This window comes from Leptodactylus fuscus, chromosome 3 (genome assembly GCF_031893055.1).
Source record: "Leptodactylus fuscus isolate aLepFus1 chromosome 3, aLepFus1.hap2, whole genome shotgun sequence".
NCBI lineage: Eukaryota > Metazoa > Chordata > Amphibia > Anura > Leptodactylidae > Leptodactylus > Leptodactylus fuscus.
The window spans coordinates 122,292,331-122,320,126 of record NC_134267.1 but is presented as its reverse complement, the minus strand read 5'-3'; the positions used below and the strand labels follow the sequence as shown (position 1 = coordinate 122,320,126).

The window sequence follows — 27,796 nt, the reverse complement described above, 5'->3', positions numbered from 1 at the left end:
GAGATCGCAAGAATTAAATGAAGTATATCATTTAGGGTTTTGTCCTCAGTGACATGTCCCGTTTAAGCAGATAATTTTATTTTTACATGAAATCATCACACCACCCACTTTTATATAGGGCTGAGGACAATGGAAGGTAAAGATAACTAATTTGTGAAATGTGTGAACTGCTTTCTACATCTTACTTGCCTGATGAAATATCTACATCTTTCATATAGACAAAAAAGAGAGCACATTTGTGGGATAGTGAATAGTGGCCTTGGATTTAGAGATGAGCGAAAAGTGAAATATTCGAGATTCGATGTTCGTTTCGAATAGAGCCTCAATATTCAACTACTCGATTGAATATCGAAACCCATTATAGTCTATGGGAAAAAATGCTTGTTTCAGGGGAAACCACTATTTGACTAAAGGAGAATCACCAAGTCCACGAATAGCAGGAGGAGAGTGTTTAGGAAGAGCGCTGTGCAGTTAAAGCGCACGGACCCCATTATAGTCTATGGGGTCCATGCGCTTTAACTGCACAGCGCTTGCAGTTGCGCTGATAAAAAGTAAGCTCCCTTGTAACCGCAAGCTGCCAGCTCTCCCGACTAGCAAAGACGAGCCTGCGGCAAATCAACGCTGGTTCTGCAGCAGGCTCCTCCTTGCTAGTCAGGAGAGCTAGCAGCTTGCGGTTACGAAGCAGCTGCCTCCGGCAGAACCAGCGTTGATTGGCCGATTGCTATACACTGGCCAATCAACGCTGGTCAATTCATTCCTATGAGAAAAAGTCAGCTCCCTCGTAACAGCAAGCTGCCAGCTCTCCTGACTAGCAAGGACGAGCCTGCTGCAGAACCAGCGTTGAAAATTTACTGCGAATAGCTAGTAGTATTCCATCGAATACGAATATTTAGAATACCATAGTATTTGATCGAATACCTACTTGATTGAATACTACTTGCTCATCTCTACTTGGATTGTGAAAAATGTCTGTAATGTTAAAGCCCCACATTGTGGAAATCCAGTGTTTTTGTCTGCTATAGTGGTAAAAAATGTTGCATTTTACAGTCCCAGGAATGTTTCATCTCAATCACAACATTGTACAGAAAAAGCCTTAGGCCACATACCGAAAAGCAGCTAAAAACATTATAGAAATAATGTTTATTATGCTTACTTATATAGCACAATCATATTCCGCAGCGCTTTACAGACATTGTCAATCACTATTCCATATAGAGTTCACAATCTACATTCCCTATCCGTATGTCTTTGGAGTATGGGAGGAAATCCACGCAAACACAGGGAGAACATACAAACTCCTTGCAGACGTTGTCCTTGGCTGGATTTGGACCCAGGACTCCAGCACTGCAAGACTGCAGTGCTAACCAAGCGCTTTTTTCGGCTACTTTTTTGCAATATGGTGCCATAGCCTGAAGCCCCACATTGCTTCCATTGCAGTCCATACATGTAGGATTTTGCTGTCTGCTTGAAAAATCAGACATCTTTGTAAACGGACACTTAAGGACACACACGGACAGTAAAGGACACTACATGATGTCCCATTTAAAATAATGCAAATGGTAAACGGACACAGCTAGTTTCCGATGCTAAAATCTTGCGCGGACATTTGCATCGGACACTGCTGTCGGACACCGATGCATCAGTTAAAAAACTCATGCAAAAAATATGGTACTCAGGAAACATCAGGTACATCAGGAAAATATAATAATCCAATATCATTTGTCAGTTATTTAGTTGATTAACCAGTGGGGCAGTTACTTTTTCACTTGCATATGAAATTCTAAGTTGTGTTTCTTAGAAGGATATTCCTTTTACAACTTACCACCTATCCAAAGGTGGGAACTGGGGAACTGGGGTATTTTTGCACCCCAGTTATGACCAAGACACCTTTACCTATCTCATCATCAATTGAATGGAGTGGAACGTTCTGTACAACCAGCCTTGGTCGTAACTGGGCTGCAAAATACCCTGGCTCTCAAGACTGCGGCAAGTTAGCCCCTATGCTTTGAATAGGAGGTAACCTATTGTAACACGAATACCTCTGTAAATGCATTCAAGAATACAAAAAACTAATTTTAAAAACATACCTATTCCTATACATCTGATTAATGATTAAAAACCATAAATGAACAAATTGCAACCAGTTTATGTGACCAATGTGTAAAGTTAGGAATAATTAAAGTTTTTATCTTACTGATTTAAAAAAAACATTCTGACACATCTAAGTAATATATTATTAACTCATATTTTCAAAGCCACCAATTGAAATAGTCTACTATGAAGGGTTAAAATTTTTATGAGCAATGTGCACACTGTATATGCAAGTGTACACTGTAGAACATGGTATAATGAAAGGGGTACACAAACCACTTGGAGTTTTCATGTTCATTCTTTACTTAACTTACAAGTCAAAGATTACTCCAAGTTCATTGTAGTCTTTATATTGCAAAATATTATAATCAAATGCCTGGACCATATAAGTTTTAATATAGAACTAATAGTATACAGTCAATGCAGCAATGCTATTAATATAAAATATTACATAGGTAGGCAATATTAGTTCCACACCAGTGAACGACTATTTCCTTTTTCCATTGGCTCTTTAGCATAAAGGCTTGGATCTAGACCCTATCAATGTGTTAAATATTAAGATTATAGTATCAACGTTAAATATTTTTATACTATGTATATATAGAAGTAATTCATGACAGAACATAACGTTTCATCAGAATTAACAGCAAAATTGCACCAAATGAAGTCCATCTGTATAGAGGTTACCGCCAAGTGTTGAATATTAACTGACTATCATCACTTCATTGAATATAATGTATGGATGGGCCAGATGTGATGATTTCATCTAAGCACTAATCCTGATAGAATGACATGCTCTGCCATGAAATGGAAGACAAGAGGTGCACGATCTATGCGTGTGACAGGCCCATGTAAAGTAAAGCTAAAAAAGAGACCAAATCGAACACTGCATTTTTCTATACTTTCTATAAGGAAAATATTTCAGCAAAATATACAGATATCATTTCAAGCTCATGACTGAAAGGAGATTAATTTAAGACTTTTATAAGCTGCAATGTCTATACAGAATATATAGTATTATAAAAATTACAGCATAACGTAAAATGTTCCCCTATTTTTAGCTATTTTGGCAATTCTCCTCTCATTTGATATCATATTATACAGATAATATAGTATATAAAATCAGCTTCCCAGTTTTATATAGGGATAGATTAATGGTAATTTAAATAATTACATTCCCATATACTGTAATTGACATATTGATATTGAAATTTTGTGCTAATAAGTGGAATATCGTTTTATATATATATATATATATATATATATATATATATATATATAACAAAATGAAATTATTCTTATAACTCAAATATTATTAGTAGTAAAATAAAATTGTATTGTGAAATTCTACAGTATATAATTGTTGTTTTCTATGATTTCATAGTTAAAAGATTACTTAAATAAAAATCTATTTCTATATACAGTATATTATATATGGACCATTCTTTCTCACTTTGGGAGATCAATACGTATCAGGATTCTGTTCTTGTACAAGGTGCCATTACACTTGTCTTATCTTTAGATAATGGGGGTGTGGTGGGTGCTACCAGGAGCCCCTATCCATCAAGAAGGGTCTTCTGTAAATGTTTTCATGCCCATTATAATCAATAGGAGAGAGAGCTGCTAGTGACATAGTTTCTACCGTATCCTATACCTGCCAACATATGTAATAATTTACATTTAAAGAAGCTATCTAAGCAAGTTATCCCCTAGGCTAAGAACAGCAGTGGACATCCTGTAGTGAATCTGCCATTAACAAAAACCAGCCAAAACCATCTGGTTTCACAGTGGCATCCAGACGAGATTCCCGGTGGCTACAGCTGGATATAAAAAATCGATGACCGTGCATCTGTATTTCCTGCATCTTCAAGACCCTTCAGTTATTTTCTGCAGTGTGTGGCTGAGGTATGTTTAAATCCCATCTACTACAATGCTACTTTAGTTCACAGCAGGTTAGACACTGGCAATATTGCAGACTCTAACACTCTGAGAACTTGTTGTATGTGTCTTTGGACTTAAACAAACATTCTAAAAGTTTTGAGCAATAATTATAATATTCTGCATTTTTGACCCAGTAGCAAAGCAAATGTAGTGAATATATTTAGGATTTGTTTTTCTGTCATTTGCCACATACAATATGCATCAAATTCCTTGGTATAGGTATAGATGAAAAAGCACTCTTGTGTTAGCATACTATAGAAACATTGTTCCTTAAAACACAATGCATACAGAAACAACTGAACAATTCATTTGCTCCACATGGATTATGAACCCCATGAATAAGTAAATAATTATATTTCTCCATAAGGAACAATCTTTGCTATATCAATATTCAGACACATTTCATCCAGTAGAAAACATCATCTAATAAACAGATACACCCAGAGTGTGCTGTCTAAACTGGACCCTGTGCCAGTAGACAACAGTGCTATAAATACCATGTTATGGTTGAGGGTCCTATTTTTGCAGCGAGGCCCTCACCATCTTCTAAATGAAGTCAAACCTATTCCAAGTCTGTAGATCTGAAACTCAGGTGTTACAGCTCAGTTTGCTCAATATGAACAGTCTCTGTGCTCACCTTCTGTTTCTATCTCTCTTCCCTTATAGACTGTATGCCCTTGCGGACAAGGCCCTCTATCCCACTGTGCCAGTCGGTCATTGTTAGTATTATATTTTTTCAGTATATTTTGTGTACCGTTTGTAAACCCTCAAATGTACAGCACCATGAAATTAATATAGTAATGTAAAGCACCATGGAATTAATATAATAATGTAAAGCACCATGTAATTAATATAATAGTGTACAGCACCATGGAATTAATATAATAATGTACAGCACCATGGAATTAATGGTGCTATATAAATAAACAATAATAACAATAATAATAATTTCCTATGGTTTCTCATCTGTTGATATAGGCAAGAGAATACTGCTAAAATTGTATTGTTAGCTTTCATAAATATAATATGTCCAACTTTACCCTGTTTAGCCATTCCAGGTATGTCTTCAAATGTGAGGGTCCTTAAAGAAGGTCTCCAAAATGCGTAGGATTCCACAAGAGCTTCTAAACCCATTCTAAGAACATAAGCATATATGAATGAATGAATATACACAAAATACAGAATATAATAAAACACCATGAGTTTACAACCCACAATATGCATTTCAAGATGCTTTTAAAGTAATGACTTCTTCTAAGACTCACTTAACTTTGCACGTTTTAACAAACTGTTTAAAAAGGTGAAAAAATCTGGACATTATGGAAAGAAAAAATCATTTCTACCAACAATAAACTTCTAAAACCCTTTTATTGTAAGTGATTTGTTTTTATTTAATGCCAGTTTTAGAAGCCCATTATAAGTATCAAACAGTTTCATGCCAAGCTTTCTCTGAGATCACAGATATAGTACAGGCAAGGGCTATAAAGGATTTATTAGACGGAGCTGGGTAGAAATGCCTTCATTTTCAGCAGTAACCCAGACTTTTCACTTCTAGTTAAATAGAAGATAAAAAGGTACCTCCTGGAGAAGTATAGCCTGGGTGATAATTTATACAAGATGCCTTCCAACAATTCCCAAGTTTTATCACCAATTTAATTTATGCAATCAAATGGCCGCATTAATTTAGTGAAATACTTACAATTATTTAAAGGGAAGAAATACTTTTGCCTTCCTGATTTAACATTTTATAGGGTCAGACTCAAAGTTTAGCAAAAGAATAGAACTTTATTCTCACCACATAAATTTGCTTTCACTTTGCTAATATTCTCCAGGATATCTTTTAACGGCTTAAGCTGCTGATTCCTATTAAATAAACCCTGCAACTATATACCACTTTAGAGAGGGTGAAATCCTATATATAAAACTAAATTGCATTATACCTAAAAGAATGTCTTAGCTGTTAAAATGGTTAAGAGAGTCCTATCTAGTAAATTAACAAAACGATCTTATATGCGCTGACATTTGATCAGATTGTTTTTTCTTCTATGAAAGGGTCATGAATACTGACTTTGTAATAACCCATGTGACCTAATATGGTGACATTTAGATATAATTTAAAATTCTTTACAATGTGTCAAAATGAAATCATGTAGAAAACGACCGCAATAAAAAACATGATTTTACTTATTTATCCTTAACTATACTTTATACATCTAGTTTATTTATAATACATCAACGTATATTTCTGTATACATGTTTCCATTGTACGGTAGGGTATAAAATCTTATCCTAAATGTAGACTTTAATAGAATGAATAATAAAATCTCTTTAAAAAATACATAAACAATTTTCAGTGTTAAGTCTATTGGTATATAGATTGTTTAATGGATGGTATACCTAGACCATATATTTCCTATTTTGAACAGTATGCTGTTTTCTGCAATGTGAAATGTATTATAGCGAAATGCAAATTTGCAATATAAATGAGATCAAACAGGTTTAGCAGTTCTTAGAAATATTGTTGTCTGACGGTTAAATATTTATGAATAATATTACAATTTTCTTTTACAATATTTTCAATAAACTGAGAGTATTTCATTTAGGCCACCACCTAATATATAATTTTACATTTATTTTGACAAAGTTAACTAAATAACTATAAGGAATTATAATTAGATATTATAAAGGAAAAGAGTAAGCTAAAGCTATGACTATAAATTAAACAAAATAGAAACCTTGTTTTGAAGTAATGTTGACAGATTATATATATATATATATATATACATATATATATATATATATATATATATATATATATATATATATATATATATAATTTCTACCTTAATATAGTTACCGGGCAGAAATGTGTTAAAATGAAAACATTTTGTTTTTGTGTCTACTTCTTTGTAGTCCAGAAACAATAATATCTGTGAAGTTAGGTCCTTAGGTCCTTACACTAGGCTAATTCTAAGCCATGATTAAATCACCACTTAAACTAAACCAGATTTTAGCCTGTCACCCTTCTGCAGATCAAACAAATGCAAGAGGCTAGAGGGAGAAAGCAGCACTTTTTTTGCAAATGAATAAACACTTTTTTTTCCAGGTAGGAGCAAAAGCAATAAAGAGGCAGAGCAAGCAATTTCCTATCAGCAACACATGCATTTTAATATTTAATCCAAATTGTGTTGTTGCGACAGGTATAACCACATTTGAGATATGGTCACATATTGTAAAATATGCATCCTACTTAACAATATAAAGAATATAGTTTGGCACATATTTACGTAGATGTATTTAGCACTCAATAATTTTCTTTATATTTTTCTATCTGAAAAGAATAGCTATATGACTAGTGTAGAGAATAAGTTTTACAGTAGATCAAGGCTACACTGTGTAGAGATCATTTTAATTGTCAAACTTCAGCTGCAGTCCATAGGAATATGTTTGCTTGCATATAATTATTATCTCAGTATTACAGCTGCAGTCCAAGAGATATGTTTGCTTGCATATAAACTCATTATTACAGCTGCAGTCCATAGGAATATGTTTGCTTGCATATAATCCCATTATTACAGCTGCAGTCCATAGGAATGTTTGTTTGCATATAATCTCATTACAGCTGTAGTCCTTAGGAATATGTTTGCTTGCATATAATCCCATTATTACAGCTATAGTCCATAGGAATATGTTTGTTTGCATATAATCCCATTATTACAGCTGCAGTCTATAGGAATATGTTTGCTTAACAGGTAAAATCAATTCATAGTTCTACAAAAAGTCACAGTGTAACCCTGTCCTTAAAGACAAATTTGAAGACTACCAATATGGGCGCACTGAGTTTTTTTTGCTTTATTTATTTATTTTTTTTGCTAGATTTTAAAATCAAGAACAAGAAAATTATAAGGGAGCCACCTGCAAACATCTACTTTCTCACATTTTGTAATTTTGTATGTATCTGATTGAGATGCTGCATCGGTTTGCATGTTCCATGTAGATAAACACAAGGACCCTTGAAGTTATGATCCTCAAGATGTGCTCTTGTAGGTTGACATACTACATATATAACATTGTTATATATAATATTTTATACAGTGAGAACACTTCAATGCTTAAATAACAGGAGTGCGAAGGGAAGGGGATATGGCATGTGAACTCAATGCTAATTGCCCAAAGAGTGGAGTGGGGTGGGGGTTTTGTATCAAGCCACTGTGCTTTGGCCAAGGCATTACATATATGTCTACATCTTCTACATCTATAGTTGGGGACAATTGTATTAATAGATTTTATTTGTATATCTCTAAAAGCAGTTAGGCTAAGACCACACGTACCGAGCCACAGCCAAAAAATGCAGCAGAAAAGATGTTGGCAGAAACGCATTATGTTTTTCCCACAGGGTTTTTCACAGAAAGTATGCAGAATTTTCCTCTGTGGACTTTCTGCTTCTGTGATGCCTATACTGAAAACACCAGTATTACCGTAGGCTACAATGTGTGGATGGGATTAGCCAGTAATGTAAAATGCAGCACAAAGTGGGGCCCTGGCCTGAAAGTGTTTAACACAAGTCATAAGGACAATGACTGCACACAACACTGAATTACATGGTCTGAAAATAGGAAATATATCAAAATATGTAAATACCATATTACTAATACATGACTATTTCAATTAATTATGGCTACATTGACCATTAATGTTCATGCTTGTTACAAATGTCTAGGTAGAGAAATGACATCAATAGATTCTTATGTCTAAAGCATATGTATTAATGACCAGACATTGACAAGAGGTGCAAATACTTATCAACATGGACATTTTTATTAAATGACTTTACTTGGAACAGAACTAGAATAATACTTTATTTTGGTAGGAAGCTGTTATGTGCATCAATATAACAAGTTACATGTAGCTAAAAAAGTTCTATGTAAATATCTTTAGAAATCTACATGAATCTAGAGTTTATATTTTCATCCATGTTTCTCATCCACCGTATTAGAGATATAGACAAGTATTACTACATAGCCAAGATAAAATAAAATGCCTACCTGTTTCGCCCAGAATCTCTAAATCCTTTGGCAAATGGATTTCGGTCAATTTTCAAACGGGTTATCTAGAAGTAAAAGTAAAATAATAAACAAAATACATTGGATTCTTCTCTTTATGTGCAATAAATATGATACATGGTGGCTCAATGGTTAGAACAGTTGCCTTGTAGCGTTGGGGATCAAATGAGGTAAATTGGCTACCCATAAAATAACTGACCCTTGGGGATGTTGAGGATAAGTACCTATATGATGGCTACTAATCCTATATTCACACAAGAGTGAACCATGTAACAGCTGTTTTATAGTGGCCTTTCATTTCACTGTATGTCACACGCTATATTTGTCTGTTCTATTTTTGTCCTCGGGTGCAAAACAATCGGCCGTGAATGTATCCTAACTCCTTATTCCACAATGCTTCCTGAGCTTTGAGCCCCTCGTATGAGAAAAGCGCATTATAAATATTTGTCATACAAAGTGAATGAAACTTATTAGAAATACAAAATAAAAATATAACTTATTAGTTTCTGTTGTTGATTTTTATATGCATATTTGCATATTATACCATTCTGTGCATTCACCATTCATATAATCCTTCATATAAGTTTATCTTATCACATTTTTCTTTCTCTATGTTAGATCACCGTATCAGTAAGTCATTACACTATTAGGGATTTGTGTCTGGAGTTTACATAAATAGGGTTAAGGATTTCCATTCAGAAGACACATGATTCCAATAGAATACATGTGTGACTCCCCCCATTATGTACACATACGTCATATTCAATGTGTTAATGATTCTACTGAGTCACGCTGTTTTGCTTCTCAAAATTCCAATTTCATGGCAAGCGGCTCATACTGTAGAAACAGCATCTATATTTTTATGAATAGAAGAAATAAATGTAGTTGGCATGCCCCTATAGTTTTTAATAAACTGTTTTATTTATTGCATAGGAAACTCGGGAGGTCAAAACTGTACCCTGTTCAGCGCCTACATTATATCATATTTGTGGGACTTTTAAAGGAGCAGCAATCAAGTATGAAGACTTCAGAGCCTGACAGATGGACATAGTAAAGCCCCGCACTTGGTTATTCCTATTAGAAACATAGACTTTTAAAGAATAGTTGTAGATAAATAGTAACCAGAACCAAGGAGCATCTCTTAAGGGGAGTGCACACAGAGTTTTTTGGCGCAGATTTTGACGCTGAATCTGCCTCAAAATCAGCCTCCAACCGCGCAAAAAAAAACTGTGTCAACAGACCCTTATACTGAAGCAGGATTATTCTGCTTTATTGACTTGTTTATAAAATGTAATAAAGTTGAGAAATTGTAAAGCAAAAAAAGCATAACTCATCCCTTATGTATCACCTGTTCCAGTGCCAGCAGCCCTTTCCCCATCGTTTGTGGTCCTTGCTGACCAGAAGTGATGACATCCCGTACATGGTGACGTGACTACTTCAGACAATCACTAGCACCATCACCTACATGTACAACATAGCACTAGACTGACAGGCCTCAGAGGTGCAAAGGTCACATAATAACAAATGGGATATAATAACTTCCCATCAAGCAAGAACTGGAAATACTGCAAAGGTTGGGTAATGACAAATGGGACATCATTGCTTTCACTCTAGCAAGGACTGGATTGGAATGCTATCGGTAATGCCACTGGTGCTGGAATGGTAGACACTTAAAAAGTGAGTTACTATAGGTGTTTCTTACTTTTGTAAAGCCATTGGTTAGCTATGATTTTGAGATAGTTGTTTTGTTAGTTGTGTCCTTGCTTTACATCAACGTTCCATTGATAACAATGGAAATGGAATAATCCATAATTTCTTTTGAGGTGTAGCTACAGTTCTGAAGTTCCCATTTTAATGACTCATCTCCTGCTACTCCATTCAGTCTCTATGCAACTGATGAAGACAGGCAAACATAGTGTTTAGTTATCTCCTTCGGTCCAATAGATCTTGAATGATTGTGAGATATACCCTTTACAGATTTTACTATACATCACTAAATTATGTTTAATCTATCATTATAAATTTCCTCATTAGCTATACATATAATGTAGAACTGACAATTAAAATAATAATGCTAAGTACCTGCTGGTTCTGGTACGCTGTCACTGTAGTGAATATTGTTTCCGGGAATGTGAAAGCTTTCTCACCCTCTCCTACTGGAATCGGTTTTACCGGAGACAGTTCATCACCGCAGTCTTTCCGTATCACGTGGACACGCGGCTGATATTTGTGCATGGAATGAAGAATAATCTGGGAGAAAAGGTATGATTTTATTACATAAATTGAAGCATTTTTTTCTATTTCCTTTACATAGATTCTACCCATATGCTGATCAATGCAATGAGGTGGTTACATGGAAATCATTAGTTTTAAATGAATTTCACATTTAATAAGTTCTGATTAATTCTGAATTCCTTTCTGATCCTTATTATCCAAACTTCAATGGCCATCAAAACTGTGTATGAAACTGGTGTGGTTTCCATCCTTCAACTTCAAAAGCTAATATTAACTTATTGTAATGCTGATGGCATCAAAATCATATTGGAGGGCATGAATAATCTAGAACAAACTGTGATAGACATAGTAGTTGACCATTCCCATACCAGATTGATGTAGTGGCCATTACTTCTTAATATTTCATAGAAACATTATGAGCACTTGATTTGCTTACAAAAATAGAGAAGAGCAGTGAAGGTACAATTGATTATATTAGAAGTGATAAAATACAGAAAGTTATATTACATCATGAAAGCATGAAACTAAAATACATCATTTCACACTCCTTATACATTGTCCACAAGTATAATATTGATTTTAATGCATAAATGATTGAATAAATAAATAGGACAACCTGCTTGAACCTGGCCCTTTCCCCCCTTCCCCTTCCTTAGCCCCCATGCAGATGACTGTATAACTAGTTTTACTGGATAGCACACTGACTCATTCATTTCTATGGGCCCGTACACATGACTGTGAATCTCATAGTCACGTGTGCGGGCCGACAGTCCGGGCTGCAAAGTTTGGAACAGGTCCTATTCTTGTCCGATTTTGCAGCCCTGCTTCCGCAGCTCCTATTCATTGAATGAAAGGGGCTGCAGTGACATGGGAAGCACACAGGTGACATTTATGTGTTCACCTATGCGCCGCCTATGCCGTTCATTCACGGCAACTGCTTAGCACAAGGTCGCCTTCAACCGGCGGTAAGTAGGATATAAATGAGAGTAAAAGGAGACATGATGATAGTCCAGACAATCAAAAGAACCAGTTGACTCAAACTCTCCACTTTGTTTTTTCATTCATGTCCTTTTTGTCCCTAAACAAAAAATTGCGTTTTAAATAGTATTTTTTTTTTTTTAGGGTTATGGTAGTCATTTCATGTGTCTTTCTTTCTATGGCAGTAAGGTTAAATTGCTCACATATTGATAGTGTTTAGAATCTTAAGATTTTTTTAGCTAATCTAAACTTAGACTCTATATAAAATGGCTGCCATTGGTCATTTTACATTGGACAATATACAGATCTTTAGGGAAAAGACATTTTTTTTTACTTTTGTATCCGTAAATTGGGCTCCTATTTTTTAAGCCAGTGGATAGCTTCAAGATACAAATGATGCCAATTTTTATTAAATCACTTGTCACTTCAGGGATAATTTATTTAAATTTTTCAGAGATGATCCAACATGTCTCATAGACTGTAAGCCCTTATGGGCAAGGCCCTGTATCCCACTGTGCCAGTCAGTTACTGTTAGTATTACCGCATATATCCGAGTATAAGCTGACTTATTCAGCACAGTTTTTATGCTGAAAAATCCCACCTTGGCTTATACTCGAGTCACACAGCACAGGACTGCAAGGACCTGTATAAATTAAGTGAAGAGGGAGTGTCCTTCAGTGGTTGCTACAGTAATGATATAGGACACTCCCCCTTCACTATCAAGAGAGATGAAAGCCCAGGTGGCGGCAGGTCCCTGCTCCTGTGTCTACATCAAGGAGAGCTCATACAGTAAAGTGAAAGTGAAACTCACAGGTACATGCTGGGGTTACAATTCCTATTAATGTCAGGCATTAAGGCTATTAATTTAGTTTTAGTAACTCCATGTGCCTCACATTAATAGCAGTTAACCCCATCATGTCCCTCACATTAACCCCTGTGTGCCCCATATAAGGGTTACTAATATGTGAGACATATGGAGGTAATAATAAAGTGTCTTAATAATGTTTAATGTAATAATTATTACCTCCATAGCTCTCACATATCAGTAACCCACTCAGTTAATGTAGTTTTATTGGTATCTATTTTAATTTTTGAAATATTCCAGTAGCTGCTGCATCCCCGCTCCCCCCCCCCCACACACACACACACACCTAGGCTTATACTCAAGTCAATAAGTTTTCACAGTATTTTGTGATAATTTAGGGGCCTTGGCTTATATTTAGGTCAACTTATACTTGAGTATATGCGGCATATTTGTTTTGTATATTTTGTGTGCCGTATGAAAACCCTCAAATGTAAAGCACCATGGAATTAATGGTGCTATATAAATAAGCAATAATAATAACGTTATTACTAAATTATGGCAACTACCATTGGAAAAGCTCATATTAACTCAAATTTATGTAGCAGACGTAGCGACATAGCATTAAAGAAATAGGTGACAAAACTAGTCCTATTGGTATCTGAGACAACACAAGTTAGGTACTATAAAATCAGAAGCTAAGCTTAAATATAATGTTTGCTTAGCTTTTCACATCTCTGTCTATATACCTGGCTGAACACTAGTTTACTGACCGCTTTTCCTTCTTACCCTAACATGAACATTCATACTTGGCTCAACTTAGCATGCAGGTATCAGTGTGGAGAAGGAAATAAGCCCTATTTTGGTATTTTTTGTCTAGAAATTGGACGTACGTGATCCCTTTTTTCCCCCAATATTATCTGTCAGCAGAGCACCTCCAAACCCACAGCATAGTAGCACATCCTACCAATGTAAATCTGTAACTTTGCTTTAAAGTACATATGAGAAACCCAATAATTGTATTTTTTATTATAAGGCCTTTGCATTAATGATTATAATATTAAAGCCATATATTACTATGTACAGCCCCAAAAAATATTTTAAAAAAGAGAATCATATATGTAATATAATGGAGAGTGGCATTCAATGCTGTTTTTGGTTCTAAATAAATACGGTTATGTATACGAACCATTAGTTTCTACGTCACATGTAATTCAGAAACTAAATGAACCAAATAAGTCTACTTAATATAAATAAGTAATATATACATATATAAAAGGAATTAAATATATTTAAAAAAATGTCACATGTAACACCCTCTGATCACTGTACGCCATATCCTTTAACTGTAATCCCATTATATATTCCGTTACACTAATTTAACATGATAGCAATTTAGTTAGACATGGTGGTAACAGTTAACATCTGTTCTGCATATTTCTTCCACTCTTTAATAGAATTAATCCTGAAGCTAATAAAAGTAAATATTAGACTAACGCTACAGACACATAATATCAATAGAATTACACGTAGTCTTAATCATAATATATCTTAATATAATGTATATGATAGAGTTAATACAAATAGTTCTAGAAGAATTTAAGTAAGATAAATTATATTAGTATGGAAAAATGAATGTGACACTACATGCATATAAATAGTTCCATATATCAATAATTAAAAAAATATAACAACCAAAATGTGCTTGATTAACTTACAATTAATGTAATTTGTTTTTAATTATGACAAACATTACATTAATAAAGTATTACTGCAACAACAGTAACAAAGATATATTGTAGACAAGACTTGAGGACATAGTGTCCCATCACTATTGCCACACCATATGGTTGTCCCCTTCTATAGAATGACTATAGGCATTACTCAAAAATAACTAACAGTGATCCCAGTTGTTAGCCATAAATCCTTCTGGATCAGGATTAAGAGTGTCTGAGTTTAGTGTCACCCTTGACATGATGCTGGTAATTTCTTAACTGTAATGTGATGCCTCAAGGAAGTCTTGCAGCTTTCTCTTAGAAACAGTGAGAAAACCAAACAAGAGACTCAATTAAGTTATCCTCAACATTGTACCATGAATTGATCAATAATATTGATAGACGTTGACTGACAAAGTAAAGTAGGCTGCTGAAGTTAAAGCAGTCAGATCTATGGATATTGTGACCTGGCGTCCATAGAAAGCCAGTATGGAATACAAGCAGGTGTATTCAGATCAGTGTAATATCAATAAGCATTTCTTGCCAAGCACACCTATTGCTTTAGACCTGGTTAGAGTTAAACTACATTCACACAACAGTGATTAATGGCTGTGTGGTGTCTGTGACGCGGCAGCATTTTATTCAATGTCAGTGAATGGGGGCTATTCACTGTTATTCTGATGGTTCACTGTCACAAACCGTAAAAATATAGGTCATGTCCAATTTTTGTCCGTTTTCACAGATTCCTCCAAGTACTCAAATGTATGGGTGATCCATGAAAATGGTTGTCCATCTGGTGCAAGATGGGGCTGGAGTGGTGAGTTTTTGCCCGCCACTTTTTCTGATCTTAATGTATCCATATACTTTGTTAGGTCAAATGGACATGATAGATGGTAATCCCCGACTGAATTCCTGTTACTAGTCATTGTGGAGAGCCACTGAAAATACTAAATATGATCATATATTACATTGTTGCCCATTTATTTTAATGCAAAGCTTTACAATTAGTAAATAAGTATCATCTTTGTTATGAAGATACATTCCTAAGTTGAAATGCTTAAAGAGGACCTTTCATGGTTTGGGGCACAGGCAGTTCTATATATCGCTGAAAATCTGAATTTAGCACACTGTCAGCTTTCACGATCTGTGCCCCGGGTGAAGAGCTATCGGTGCCGGTACCGTAGCGCTTTATAGTCAGAAGGGCATTCCTGACAGTCTGTCAGGAACACCCTTCTTCACAGCAGCGCCTATAGCACTGTACTGTGTGAACGCTATAGGCGCTGCTGTGAAGAAGTACGCTCCTGACAGACTGTCAGGAATGCCCTTCTGACTGTGAAGAGCTACTGTACCGGCACCGATAGCTCTTCACCCGGGGCACAGATCGTGAAAGCTGACGGTGCGCTGAATTCAGCGCACGGTCAGCTTTCCAGCGGTGTATAAAACCACCTGTGCCCCAACTCATGAAAGGTCCGCTTTAAAGAAGATGTTAATTGTTCAAATAATCAGAGAGAATAGGTTCATTCTATCCAAATATTAAAGTAGAGATAACCAATGCTACGTGCCCAGTTAATAAACAAAAATGGGAGATAGGTAGGTAACTATCAGGGACGTATTTAAAATTTCACTTTTATTGATATGTATTAAAAGCTATACTTAGTACAAGACAACATAACAAAAATGTGGTATAAAATACCCCAAAATTAACAAAGGTAATGATAATGTGCAACCACCTAGCCTGTGGGGGAGTGGGACACACCGTCCTCCACAATCGTTTATTTACCCCACTAGTGTTACACTTCTTATCTTTGTTGTGGATAATGGGTTAAAGAGCAGGGCTGGAACAACGTGTGCTATAGCCGCCTTTGTTATCTATAGAGTACTGGCTGGCAAATAACTCCACTGCTATAGATTTTTCCTTCCCATAAGCTGGAGCTACAGTTAATAATTCATTTTGTTAAAACACTGAAGCTCAAATAGGTTCATTCTATCACTTCATTGATAACTTTGTAATGCAATCACAGTGTGCTGCAGCTGTTAAGTGTTCAATATAGGCCCCAACATCTACCATCTACATACCAATTAGGTCTTGCAATAGGCAGGACCTAGTAGGATCACTGTCAGTATTATGTGCAAAGGCATAATACACTCCAGTACATTTGTACTGTAGGAAATCATATAAGCCACCATGTGATTGCATATTCTTGTCCTCTATGGTAAATTAAAAAATGTAGAAATGGAATACTTAAAAATATTTTAAAAAGTAAATAAAACATTTTCCCATTAACAATTCTTTGTGTAGGAAAATGAAAAGCAACAAAAGTATACATAATTATCACTGGACCCATAACATAGTGTTAATGATCTCACATTGTGAGCGCTATAAAATGTAAGTGTTGCTATTTTCCAACCTCTTAAATATGAAATAAAAGGTGAACACAACGCCCAGAAAGTAACAATAAAAGCTACTGATCCAACTCTAAAATGGTGGTATTTAAAATTACAAAACAACCCACAAAAAACAAACCCACATATGGTTACAATGATAGAATAAAAAAAGGTAATTTCAAGGCAAGAATGTAAAAAAAATAGAATGAAAAATAAAAAAATATTGCTACACCTTTGAGGCCCAAAACAATAGCTTCACTAGAGGTTAAACAAAAGGAAAAGTATGATATGAATATGTTATGAACCATCTCCTGTGGGTGGCTTACAAAAACTGAGCAAAATATTATGAAAGTACCCTTAAGACGGATTCATAAATTATTAAAACAAATCTGTCACTATTTTTTTTATTAATTAAAACCAAATTGAAATAGATCACGTTTTCTAACCTGGTCTCTTTTTCTGATCGCAATTTTTTCCCATTTTGTCTATATGATTCTGGGCTGCCATCTTGCCTGAGCTTACTCTCTGCGCTGATAACAGCATTAGTGATATGCTTTACAGTAGTAGACTGGAAGTAATACACTCAGATTTGTGGGAGAGTTTTCCCACACATGCTCTCAGCAGGGAAGGAGAGTACATAAGCTGTACCATTATATATTGCCAGTAGTGGACACAATAGTGGGTCAGCCGTGTTGTCAATGGAGGTGTTATCTTCCATTGTAATTCTTTCTGTGTTGTAAATAAAGCTATTGCTACTAAGAAAATCCTTACAGACTGTGTCAGTCTATTATTAGGCTAAGTGGTCAGAGTAACAATTGCTGAATTTAGTACTTTAAAATAAAGAATATATATGCAGAACTACAACCAGAATTTAAATAAAAACATTACCAAAACATATTAAAAATATTTTAACATAAAAATTTAGTTTACAAAATAGGCCACTTTAATGTAACAAATTTCCTTTAACCCCTTCCCAACATCCGCTGTAACCTTTCCCGTTGTAGCCTGACTCCTGCGCAGCGAGATCACGGGAACCGACCTGTTCCCATGGTAGCCTGGAGCCTTCTGAAGGCTTCCAGGCCTGCAGTAGGGATACTAACATACCAAAAATGCCATACACTGCAACACAGTTGTATTGTAGTCTATGGGACTTGCAATCAAACAATTGCAGGTTCAACCCCCTATGGGAGCCAATAAAATAGTGATAAAAACGTATATAAAAAAAAGTTAAAATCACCCCCCTTTCCATAGAATACATATAAAACTAAAAAATAACTATGAAACACCTTCACATTAGGTATCCCTGTGTCTGAAAATGCCTGGTCTGCAAACTTTTAAAAATATTTTTTCCATATGGTGAACGCCGTAGAGGGGGGAAAAAAATCAAAAGTGCCGATCCGACGCTTTTCGCAGTTTCACGTCTAATAAAAATTTGAATAAAATGTGATCAAAGCAATAGATATTCCTCAAAATGGTATAACTCAAACGCACACCTGATCCTGCAAAAAAAAGACGCTCTATACGTCCCATTACATGGAAATCTTAAAAAAAAGTCATGGCTGTCAGAACGTGGCAACTTTAAGAAACTTTTTTTGCAAAGTTGTAGATTTTTGGTAATGGGTTAAAATATAAATAAAACTATATAGATTTGGTATTCCCGGAATTGTACCAAAATATAAAATACAGGTGACATGTCATTTTGGCTGCAGAGTGAACACCCTAAAAACTTAAGCCTTGCAGTTGCAGTCAGTGCTGCGTCATGTGTATTCCTTCTGTTTTCCTCAAAAGTACATTAGTGATCTCATGGAGATGGTACTGTCTATTGTACTTGCTGTGGTATAACTTAAACACAAAAAGCAAAGTAATTGCCTATAACAAGGTGAACAGGATTTCAATATGTTAGTAAGACCTATGGGAAACCCTACACAAACTTCATGATTTCACTACATGTTCAACTTGGCCCCTTCACCATTGGACTATGAGCTGCAATAGAGAGAACCCATGTACAGGAGTGCTTCTGATGAAGGAAGTAAGCAAACATGTTTTTTCTAATCCTGGAAACCCTTTAATGCGGGGGGCCACGTTGCGAAAAAGCCAAAATTTGCCCGTGGCGGAAACATTGTGGCGAATCCCCTGTGTTTTACAGTACCTGCAAAGTGAATGGGATTCTGACTAATCCCATCCACACAATATAGAAAAAAAAATCCATATTGCGATTTACTAAAATTAAAGCACTTTAGCAAATTTCAGCATGCCAATTATACCTATGGAAACGCTGGATTTTCCCATATAGGTATAGCACGACTTTATTCTATGCTGATTTCATGAGGAAACCAGGTGCAAACCCGGCAGACCCCATTATAGTCTCTGGGGTCCGATGGTTTCTGCGGGTAACAAGTGTTGGGTTTCTGCAGTTTTTAAGTGTTAGGTTTCCATCTTTCGTGTACCCAAGCGGACTCAAAGAATGGAAACCCAAACACTTGTGTGAACCTAGCGGAACTTCTTCTTTGTGTGCCCTGCTAATGACTGTGAATACAGCCAAGATAAAAAAAAAATTCATTCTAAATCAAGGTCATAAAACTTTTAAAGCAAGTAGAAGGTACTGTATAACTGTAAGAATAAATATCAGTAAATACTAGCAATGTGAAGAGTAACAACTGTGTATATATTAATTTTCATAGGACAAAATTGCAATAAAACCATAAGAAAATATGAATCAGTATTATTTTATATGCATCAATGGTATTTTCTATATTTTATCAGATGGACAGCTTTCCAAAAGGGGGCTTTGTCAAGCAGCCTGCCTATAAATATATTGCATAAAATTTTTTCATCATCATATCAGAATACATGTACAATAGGCTTTACTGCTTGTCATTCAATGACAAAATCATGATCACAATTAAATAGAAATATCGCCCCTGCTACCTCTTATGTCTCCCCCTCTACCTCATAGATTGTAAGCTCTTGCGAGCAGGGCCCTCAGTCCCATTGTGTGAAATGACTATTTCTTTGTAATGTATCTTTTTGTCTGTACTTGAACCGTACAAATAGTATAGTGCTGCGGAATATGTTGGCGCTATATAAATAAATTGTATTATTATTATCATTATTATTATATGTATTATTATTTTTATTATATGTAAACTATTTATACACAACACCATCAAAGCAGTTATCCCCCAAGTAAAAATCTCGATTAGGCCTCTCCATGTTCTGGTGTAAGGTGCCTCAATATGATACACTACTATTCTAGGTATTCCCTAGAAGCAGACTACAACTGAGAAAACCTCTATATGTTTCCTATATCTATTGATGCTGTACCGCAGCTCTGTACTACCTGTAGTCTGTATGTTCCTGCAATGTAGTTGTGTATATGAGCCGTGAATATAATTTAACATGTTATATATGGGCGAAATACTGTCCTTTAGCACAACAATAGACTAGGGCAAACAGTGGCTTAATCAGAACTGCTTAGGCCCTAGTGCCAAATATTTCACTTAGACACCATTTATAATACTGGTTTTCTCATATATAGCAAAGGCATTTCTGGCTTTATTAGACTTCATGGCCTCAGTGTCTGTACAACCCCTGCTCCCAATTACATATAAACAGGAAGGGGTGTGTGTGCTTACAATCTTTGTGTACCTATTGCATATTCACACTAGTATATTTTGTAATATGTTAGTCAAAACTGATGCACTTTAGTATTCCATAGAAATAAATGAGCTCTGTCAAATGTTCTGTCATGCCCAATTGTTTCAGCCAAGTGCACTTAAATGTAATGTGAATGTTCCCTTAATCCACTAAAATTTAACTTTATATTCCATTTGTTTTATTGGTCATTACAATCCAATTAAATTCACTGTGGGCCTCATCCACTATGATGAATTGATTCTATGAGAAACAGCTCCTAGCAACCAATGACAGTGCAGCTAATATATATATATGCACTAAAATGTCATATATTCATCTTTCTGTAGGAACAGAAAGAACATGTAGACTATTAAATAAGATATATATCAGATACCATATACTATAAATCATACAGAGATGTAACAAATTGTTCAAGTGAATTCATTATTAGTCATACATGTTGCAAACCAGTCAATATCCAGCCAATAATATATTGACCTTATACTTATTCTACATTATAGAAACAGATAATAATTTCAAGAACCAACATAAAATCCCAACGCTTTGTCTCAGATTGTAAACAGATACACATTATTTCTCTTGTTGGCAAATTTAGTAAATCCATCTTGGATTCATTTACACAGTTCTAAAAATAAGCCTAAGGAGGATTGAAATGCGTATTTATATTTTCCTAAACTTTTTATGGAATCTCGTAATTTCTTACAATGCAGAAAATAATATAATTCACGATATGGAAAATTAGCAATTTTTATCTTGAGCCCTGGATGCTTATTAAAATTTCGGAAATACATTTTCTGCTGAACAAATTGTTATCCTGCTGTGGTCAAAGGAGGTGCAACTCCCATCTAGAAGCACAGGGTGTCCTCCATTACTATAATGGGCTCCCTCTGTCTATAGATTGTCATGTAGATAACACTATAACAGAACAATACGTTTACATTACTGATACTCACATGGCCTTGGTCATCCAGTTCATTATTAGTAAGCTTTAATTTGTCAAAACTAATGACTTGTCTCATCCAGGTCTCTCCAGACGCTGGGGAATCTGGGTGGATATAAACGCGTGGGGGTACAGGGGAGTCTGCATTACCAGCAACCATCCATTTGGAACTATGGTAAACGTAGCTGAAGAAGAATAGAAGAGAAAGCATTTAGATATGATGTTAGACTTATACAGATTCATTAACTTAAGGACTGCTCCTTTACATGCTTAAGAAGTCCCTTACACATTATATTAGGAAGATCTACTCTCCAGTATGAAGAAGATCACATTGTGAAACAAGCTGAAGTATTACAATATTTACACTGTAATATGATTGTGATGTACAAGAGGCCTTGTGCTTCAATAATTTCAATATTTTTGAATATTAATTATGTAGCATAGACATTTGATTTTAATAAAATCATATATACTTATAGAGGCAGGTTTTGTCATATTGTTTTTCATATAAATGGATGGTGTACATATATAAAATAAATGAACACTTGTTTCACAATATGTTTTGAATCTGAAACTGTTCCAAATTCATTGAAAAAGTGATGACTAAGTGACATTATTTTGCATATTTCTTATTCTATTATCCATTCACACAAGTAAAAAATGGGAACAGCTATTTTTTTAAAGAGGTAAATGTAGTACACATTGCAAATCTAATAGAAACATATCTATATATCTATATCTATATATATCTATATCTATCTATCTATCTATCTATCTATCTATCTATCTATCTATATATATATATATATATATATATATATATTCTGGATCCCCAAAAAATGGGAGAAAAATATTGAGAATTGGATGAACATGGCTATAGCTTTATTTTATCCAAACACAGATATAGTTATAAAGTAGAATATTTCCTTTATATTTTTTCTTACCTTTATATCCACTCAAGGGTTTAGTTATAAAAAAAAAAATCAAAAACAGCAAATATGAATCCAGCCTAATTTTGAAATGTATATAAAGAGCTAGATGTTAATGTATACTTAATAGTATCATATCTAAGCAGTAATTTCATAAGAAAGGCTATATATAACCCCTAGTAAACATGTTGTGTTCACTTCAACGTCACAAATCATCTTAGGAAATGGAGAAAAAATATCTATTTTGTCATTTTGATATTTTGTGCACATTTGTGATCAGAAATTTACATTGAACAGACAGCAATTAAATAAAATATTATAACATTATAGGCATTCATATGTACAGACCTGAGCACTAGAGACATAAAGCCTCCATGTTATTAAATCCTTCCTAGTCACAGGAAAATAATATCTCCACTTGTCTATAGGTTATTGTTATAATTATTATGGCTTATGATAACTATTACTAGAATATATCCCTGCTGAGGACCATATCTAGCTTACATATAGATATGAGGTAGATACATAAGGAAATAAATAACTATTTGTCTCTCTATCCCTCAATATAGAAATAGGTTTAGACTTATTTTAATTGAACTATAATTTGTAGCACAAGTAAAGGTGTCTATATAAAGCTACATGGTAAATGGTTAAACTAAAGGTTAAATAATAATAATGGTTAAAATAAAGTAAAAAAAAAAGTTAAAATTCATTCAGATCATCTCCAGCAGGAAGATACAGAGAAGGAGCCCAGAATAAATAAAACTACAACTATACAATAACTAGATCACACAGCAAGAAGTAACTCCAGGTATTAAACTTAAGATAAACGGAAGGAAGACAAGTGTTCTGTGATCTGTCTCTAGCAATCCGTGTATATGAAGTAATTTCTAAAGTATAACTGTATATTCTGCCCCATACACACTGTATAACGTACAGAATGTCCTGCAATAATCGCTGAAGAAACAAAACAGCAAGCAAAAGAAACATAATTTCTTTCTAAATAAAAATAAATAAAATGAAAAATAAAAACAGCAAATAAGAATCCAGCCTAATCCTGAAAAGTCTATAAAGAGCCACATATTAATGTATGCTTAATAACAGTATAATATCTAAGCAACCATTTCAATAGAAAAGGTGTATTTAAGCCCCTAATAAACATGTTGTGTTCACTGCCAAGTTACAAATCATCTCAGGAAATGGAGAAAAAAAAATCTATTTTGTCTTTTTGATATCTTGAGCACACTTGTGACATTGAACAGACAGCAAGTAAATAAATTCTAACATTGCAGGTATTAATATGTACAGACCTGATCACTGGAGACATAAAGCCTCCATGTTATTAAATACATCCTAGTCACAGGAAAATAATAGTTCCACTTGTCTATAGGTTATTGTTATAATTATTATAGCTTATGATAACTATGACTAGGATATATCCCTGCTGGGGACCATATCTAGCTTACACATAGATAGATCATTAATCGACCTCCATATCTATTTATCTCTCTCCCTCAATAGAAATAGGTTTAGACATATTTTTAATTGAACTATAATTTTATGCACCACAAGTAAAGGTGTCTATATAAAGTGTTTGGTAAATGGTTAAAATCGAACATAAGGTCCGTCCGAATCAACTACAAATACAGAGAAGGAGCCCAGAATAAATAAAGATACAACTATATAATAACTAGATCACACAGCAAGAAATAACTCCTGGTATTAACTTAAGATAAACGAAAATAAAACAAGTGTTCTGTGATCTTTCTCTAGCAATCCGTGTATATGAAGTCATTCTAAAGTATAACTGTATATTGTGCCCCATATACACTATGTATACTGCACAGAATATCCTGCAATAATCGCTGAAGAAGCAAAACAGCAAGCAAAAGAAACAGAATTTCTTTCTAAATAAAAAATAAAAAAAATCAGTGGAAAATTGTGGGAAAAGTACAATGTAAGCTGCAAACTAGATCATCACCTATAGAATATACACTGTGCTTATAGGAAGAACGCTCACATAGAGACATAAACAGACAACCAGGAACCGCAGCGTTTTGTCAGTGTTTTGCATGTACACCGAGAACTATTCCTTGAACATCCTAATGAATATTCCTGACTCTATGCCAAGTAAAAGGAGCCATAAATAAAAATAATAGTTCACAAATGTGTAGTTAGGTCATATAAATCATGGAAACGAATAAGACCCTCTGAGAACTAAATGACAACTCTACATAACAAAATACTAGAAAACACTGATACTCAAAACAATACAATTACAAATCATATTACACACATACAAAAACTACAGAAATACTAACCATATTACAGACACATACACAAACTACACAAATATAAAACATATTACACACAGATACGCATTTCATATTCACACACGCTTCATCCGCAAATACACAGACACGCATAGATAGAAATATAAGTAATATATCTGTATAATTACCGGTATCTCTTATTATCCACAGGCACTATGTCCATGGCTATATAATATTGCTGGTGAGGGTCTAGTCCAGAAATCTTCACCCTCATTGCTGGAAACATCCGCCTGTAATATTTGCATACAATTAATAAACAACACTAATAAATAAAGGAATAAATAAATGAATTAATTAATATTAATAGAATCTGCCAGTAAAATAAACCTGAATGTGTCCGCTTGTGGTTTGTTTCTCTATATAGTGATATAAGGGCAGGGTGCTGGATATTCTAGAATATTCCTAGGGTGTGTGGATGATTTCTACTGACACAGTGTCCAGTGAATGACAGATAATACATAGCACACAGAGCCAAGTAAGTGTCCTCCTGGTATTTGCCTCCATGCACCTGTACAATATGGCGCCTTGGCTGAGACTCCCCTGGACAAGCAGAGCATTGTGCAGCATGTCGATGGCTGCTATAGAGGTAGAGAAATGTAGTCTGGAACATATGGATTTCATCAGATCTGTTTGTGCAATATTTAATAAGCTGAGTTCCTTGTATAATATCCAGGTTTTCTTGTACATCTGTCTTTGAACCGTGTCTTTTCAGGAGAAGCCCCCATTGATGGAGTTGCTGTAATGAGCAGAGCACAGGCTGCTGTACACGTCTTCAGTGCTGGAGCAGACTCCCATCTGCAGTCACTTCATCATCCTGTAAACTCCAATTTAGGTGCGGGGACCCCATCCTGCTGTCCTTCTAATATGGAAATCTAGACATGTCAGCTTTCCCTGGTGAGCTCAGGGATACAAGATGTACAGGAATCATCTTATTAAATACTAAGCAAAACTGTTTATTGCAACCATGTGTCTTATTAACATACAATATATCAGGGCTATTCAGGACTGCTATATAAAAGGCTGGGGCTTGTCTGTTCCCTAAATGTGGTCTACTTTCTGATATTATATGTTTTATTAACATAAAAAACTTCAGGACACATCAGTGTATGTGCACAAGTATCATGACATGGGATGGCATCTACTAGCCATTGGTATTTATGCAGCAGCCCTATATGATTCCTAGACAGTGGTCACAACTGGATACCTGATGTTCTATTATATATCCTGGCCCCCTATTACTTTAACAGCAAACTTACTTCCTGACCTAAGTTAACTTTTCTTGGCACATGCGGTGGTCTCACAGTCCCTCAGTGATATATATTGTAGAGCCCTGGCTGGAGGAGTCCTATAAACCCTCCCATGAACCTGTATGCTGGACTGATAGGACTATATATCACTTTAATCCTGGGCCTTGTTTACTCCTTCATTACTGGCTGGAGATCAGAACTGAGGCTTTCAAGGTGAAATCCTCTCATCAGCTCCAGGTGAATATCCCATAATGTTTGTGTGAGCAGTTATATGGCTTCAGGTTGTGGTGTAGGCTGTAGACTATGTAATGGCAGGGCTGATTTACAGTGTATGGTGTTTATCCAGCAAACACATCATGGTGGAAACATTCAGAGTGAGATGAGAGTGCCAAACTTTGTGTAGCAGGATGTCACTGGCCTTCTGGCATTAGCATCATCCAGTGGACTTGGCTCATCTCACTGCAGTTATCCACAGTAGTAAGACACTGTCTATCTATCTATCTATCTATCTATCTATCTATCTATCTATCTATCTATCCATCTATCTATCCAATCTCTACCTATCTAATATCTATCTATCTATCTATCTATCTATCATCTATCTATCTATCTATCTATCTATCTATCATCTATCTATCTATCTATCTATCTATCTATCTATCTATAATCTATCTATCTATCTATCTATAATCTATCTATCATCTATCTATCTATCTATCTATCTATCCAATCTCTACCTATCTAATATCTATCTATCTATCTATCTATCTAATCTCTATCTATATCTATCTATTTATTTAATCGCTATCTATCTAAACTCTATCTATTTATCTAATTTCTTTCTTTCTTTCTTTCTTTCTTTCTTTCTTTCTTTCTTTCTTTCTTTCTTTCTTTCTTTCTTTCTTTCTTTCCTTCTCTTTCTTCCTTTCCCTCCTCTTTTCCTATCGATCTAATCTGTCTACCTCTACCATGGGGACACGTATATGGAGCAGCAGTGATATAGGGCAGAGGGTACAACCCCATCCTCACCTCCCAGCCTTGGTGATGATCATCTCTGTCCCGATCTCATGAAAGCGTTTCCATAATTCTGCTCCCTGAAGATCCACACGAACGGCAGAGGATACGGATCCCACAGGGGCAGCCACCACAGTAGAAGACAAGGGAGGACTACAAGTGCCAGCTGCTGCCTTAACTCCACCATAACCATCTTCGCTGGGAGCTGTGGGGCCACATAGTGTAAAGGCAGGTCACCACCATACATTTATATAACACATGCTGGACATAGAAGCATCACAACAGGCTGCAAATATGGTGCCCCAAATGATAGTAAATCCTGGGGTGCAGGCTATTGTAAACAATAGTAAATCCTGGGGTTCATGCTATTCTCATAGATATAACAAGTCTACAATGACTTAAGATAATGCAGCAAATATATACAGGAAGAAAAGAATAATAAGGTGATAATACTTCCTATACAGAT

At 35.1% G+C, this 27,796-nt stretch overlaps 1 protein-coding gene across 1 annotated transcript in view; it reads right to left on the bottom strand.

Annotated features, from left to right (window-relative positions):
- Window positions 1-27,796, bottom strand: part of TBX18 (T-box transcription factor 18) — a 34,971-nt gene that overhangs the window by 5,874 nt on the left and 1,301 nt on the right. The window contains exons 2-7 of the mRNA XM_075266662.1: window positions 27,346-27,535; window positions 25,198-25,299; window positions 21,821-21,992; window positions 11,178-11,345; window positions 9,078-9,142; window positions 5,073-5,167 (exon numbers count right to left, since the gene is read on the bottom strand). Of these exons, the coding sequence (XP_075122763.1) occupies window positions 5,073-5,167; window positions 9,078-9,142; window positions 11,178-11,345; window positions 21,821-21,992; window positions 25,198-25,299; window positions 27,346-27,535 (792 nt within the window). The remainder of the gene's footprint in view (window positions 1-5,072; window positions 5,168-9,077; window positions 9,143-11,177; window positions 11,346-21,820; window positions 21,993-25,197; window positions 25,300-27,345; window positions 27,536-27,796) is intronic.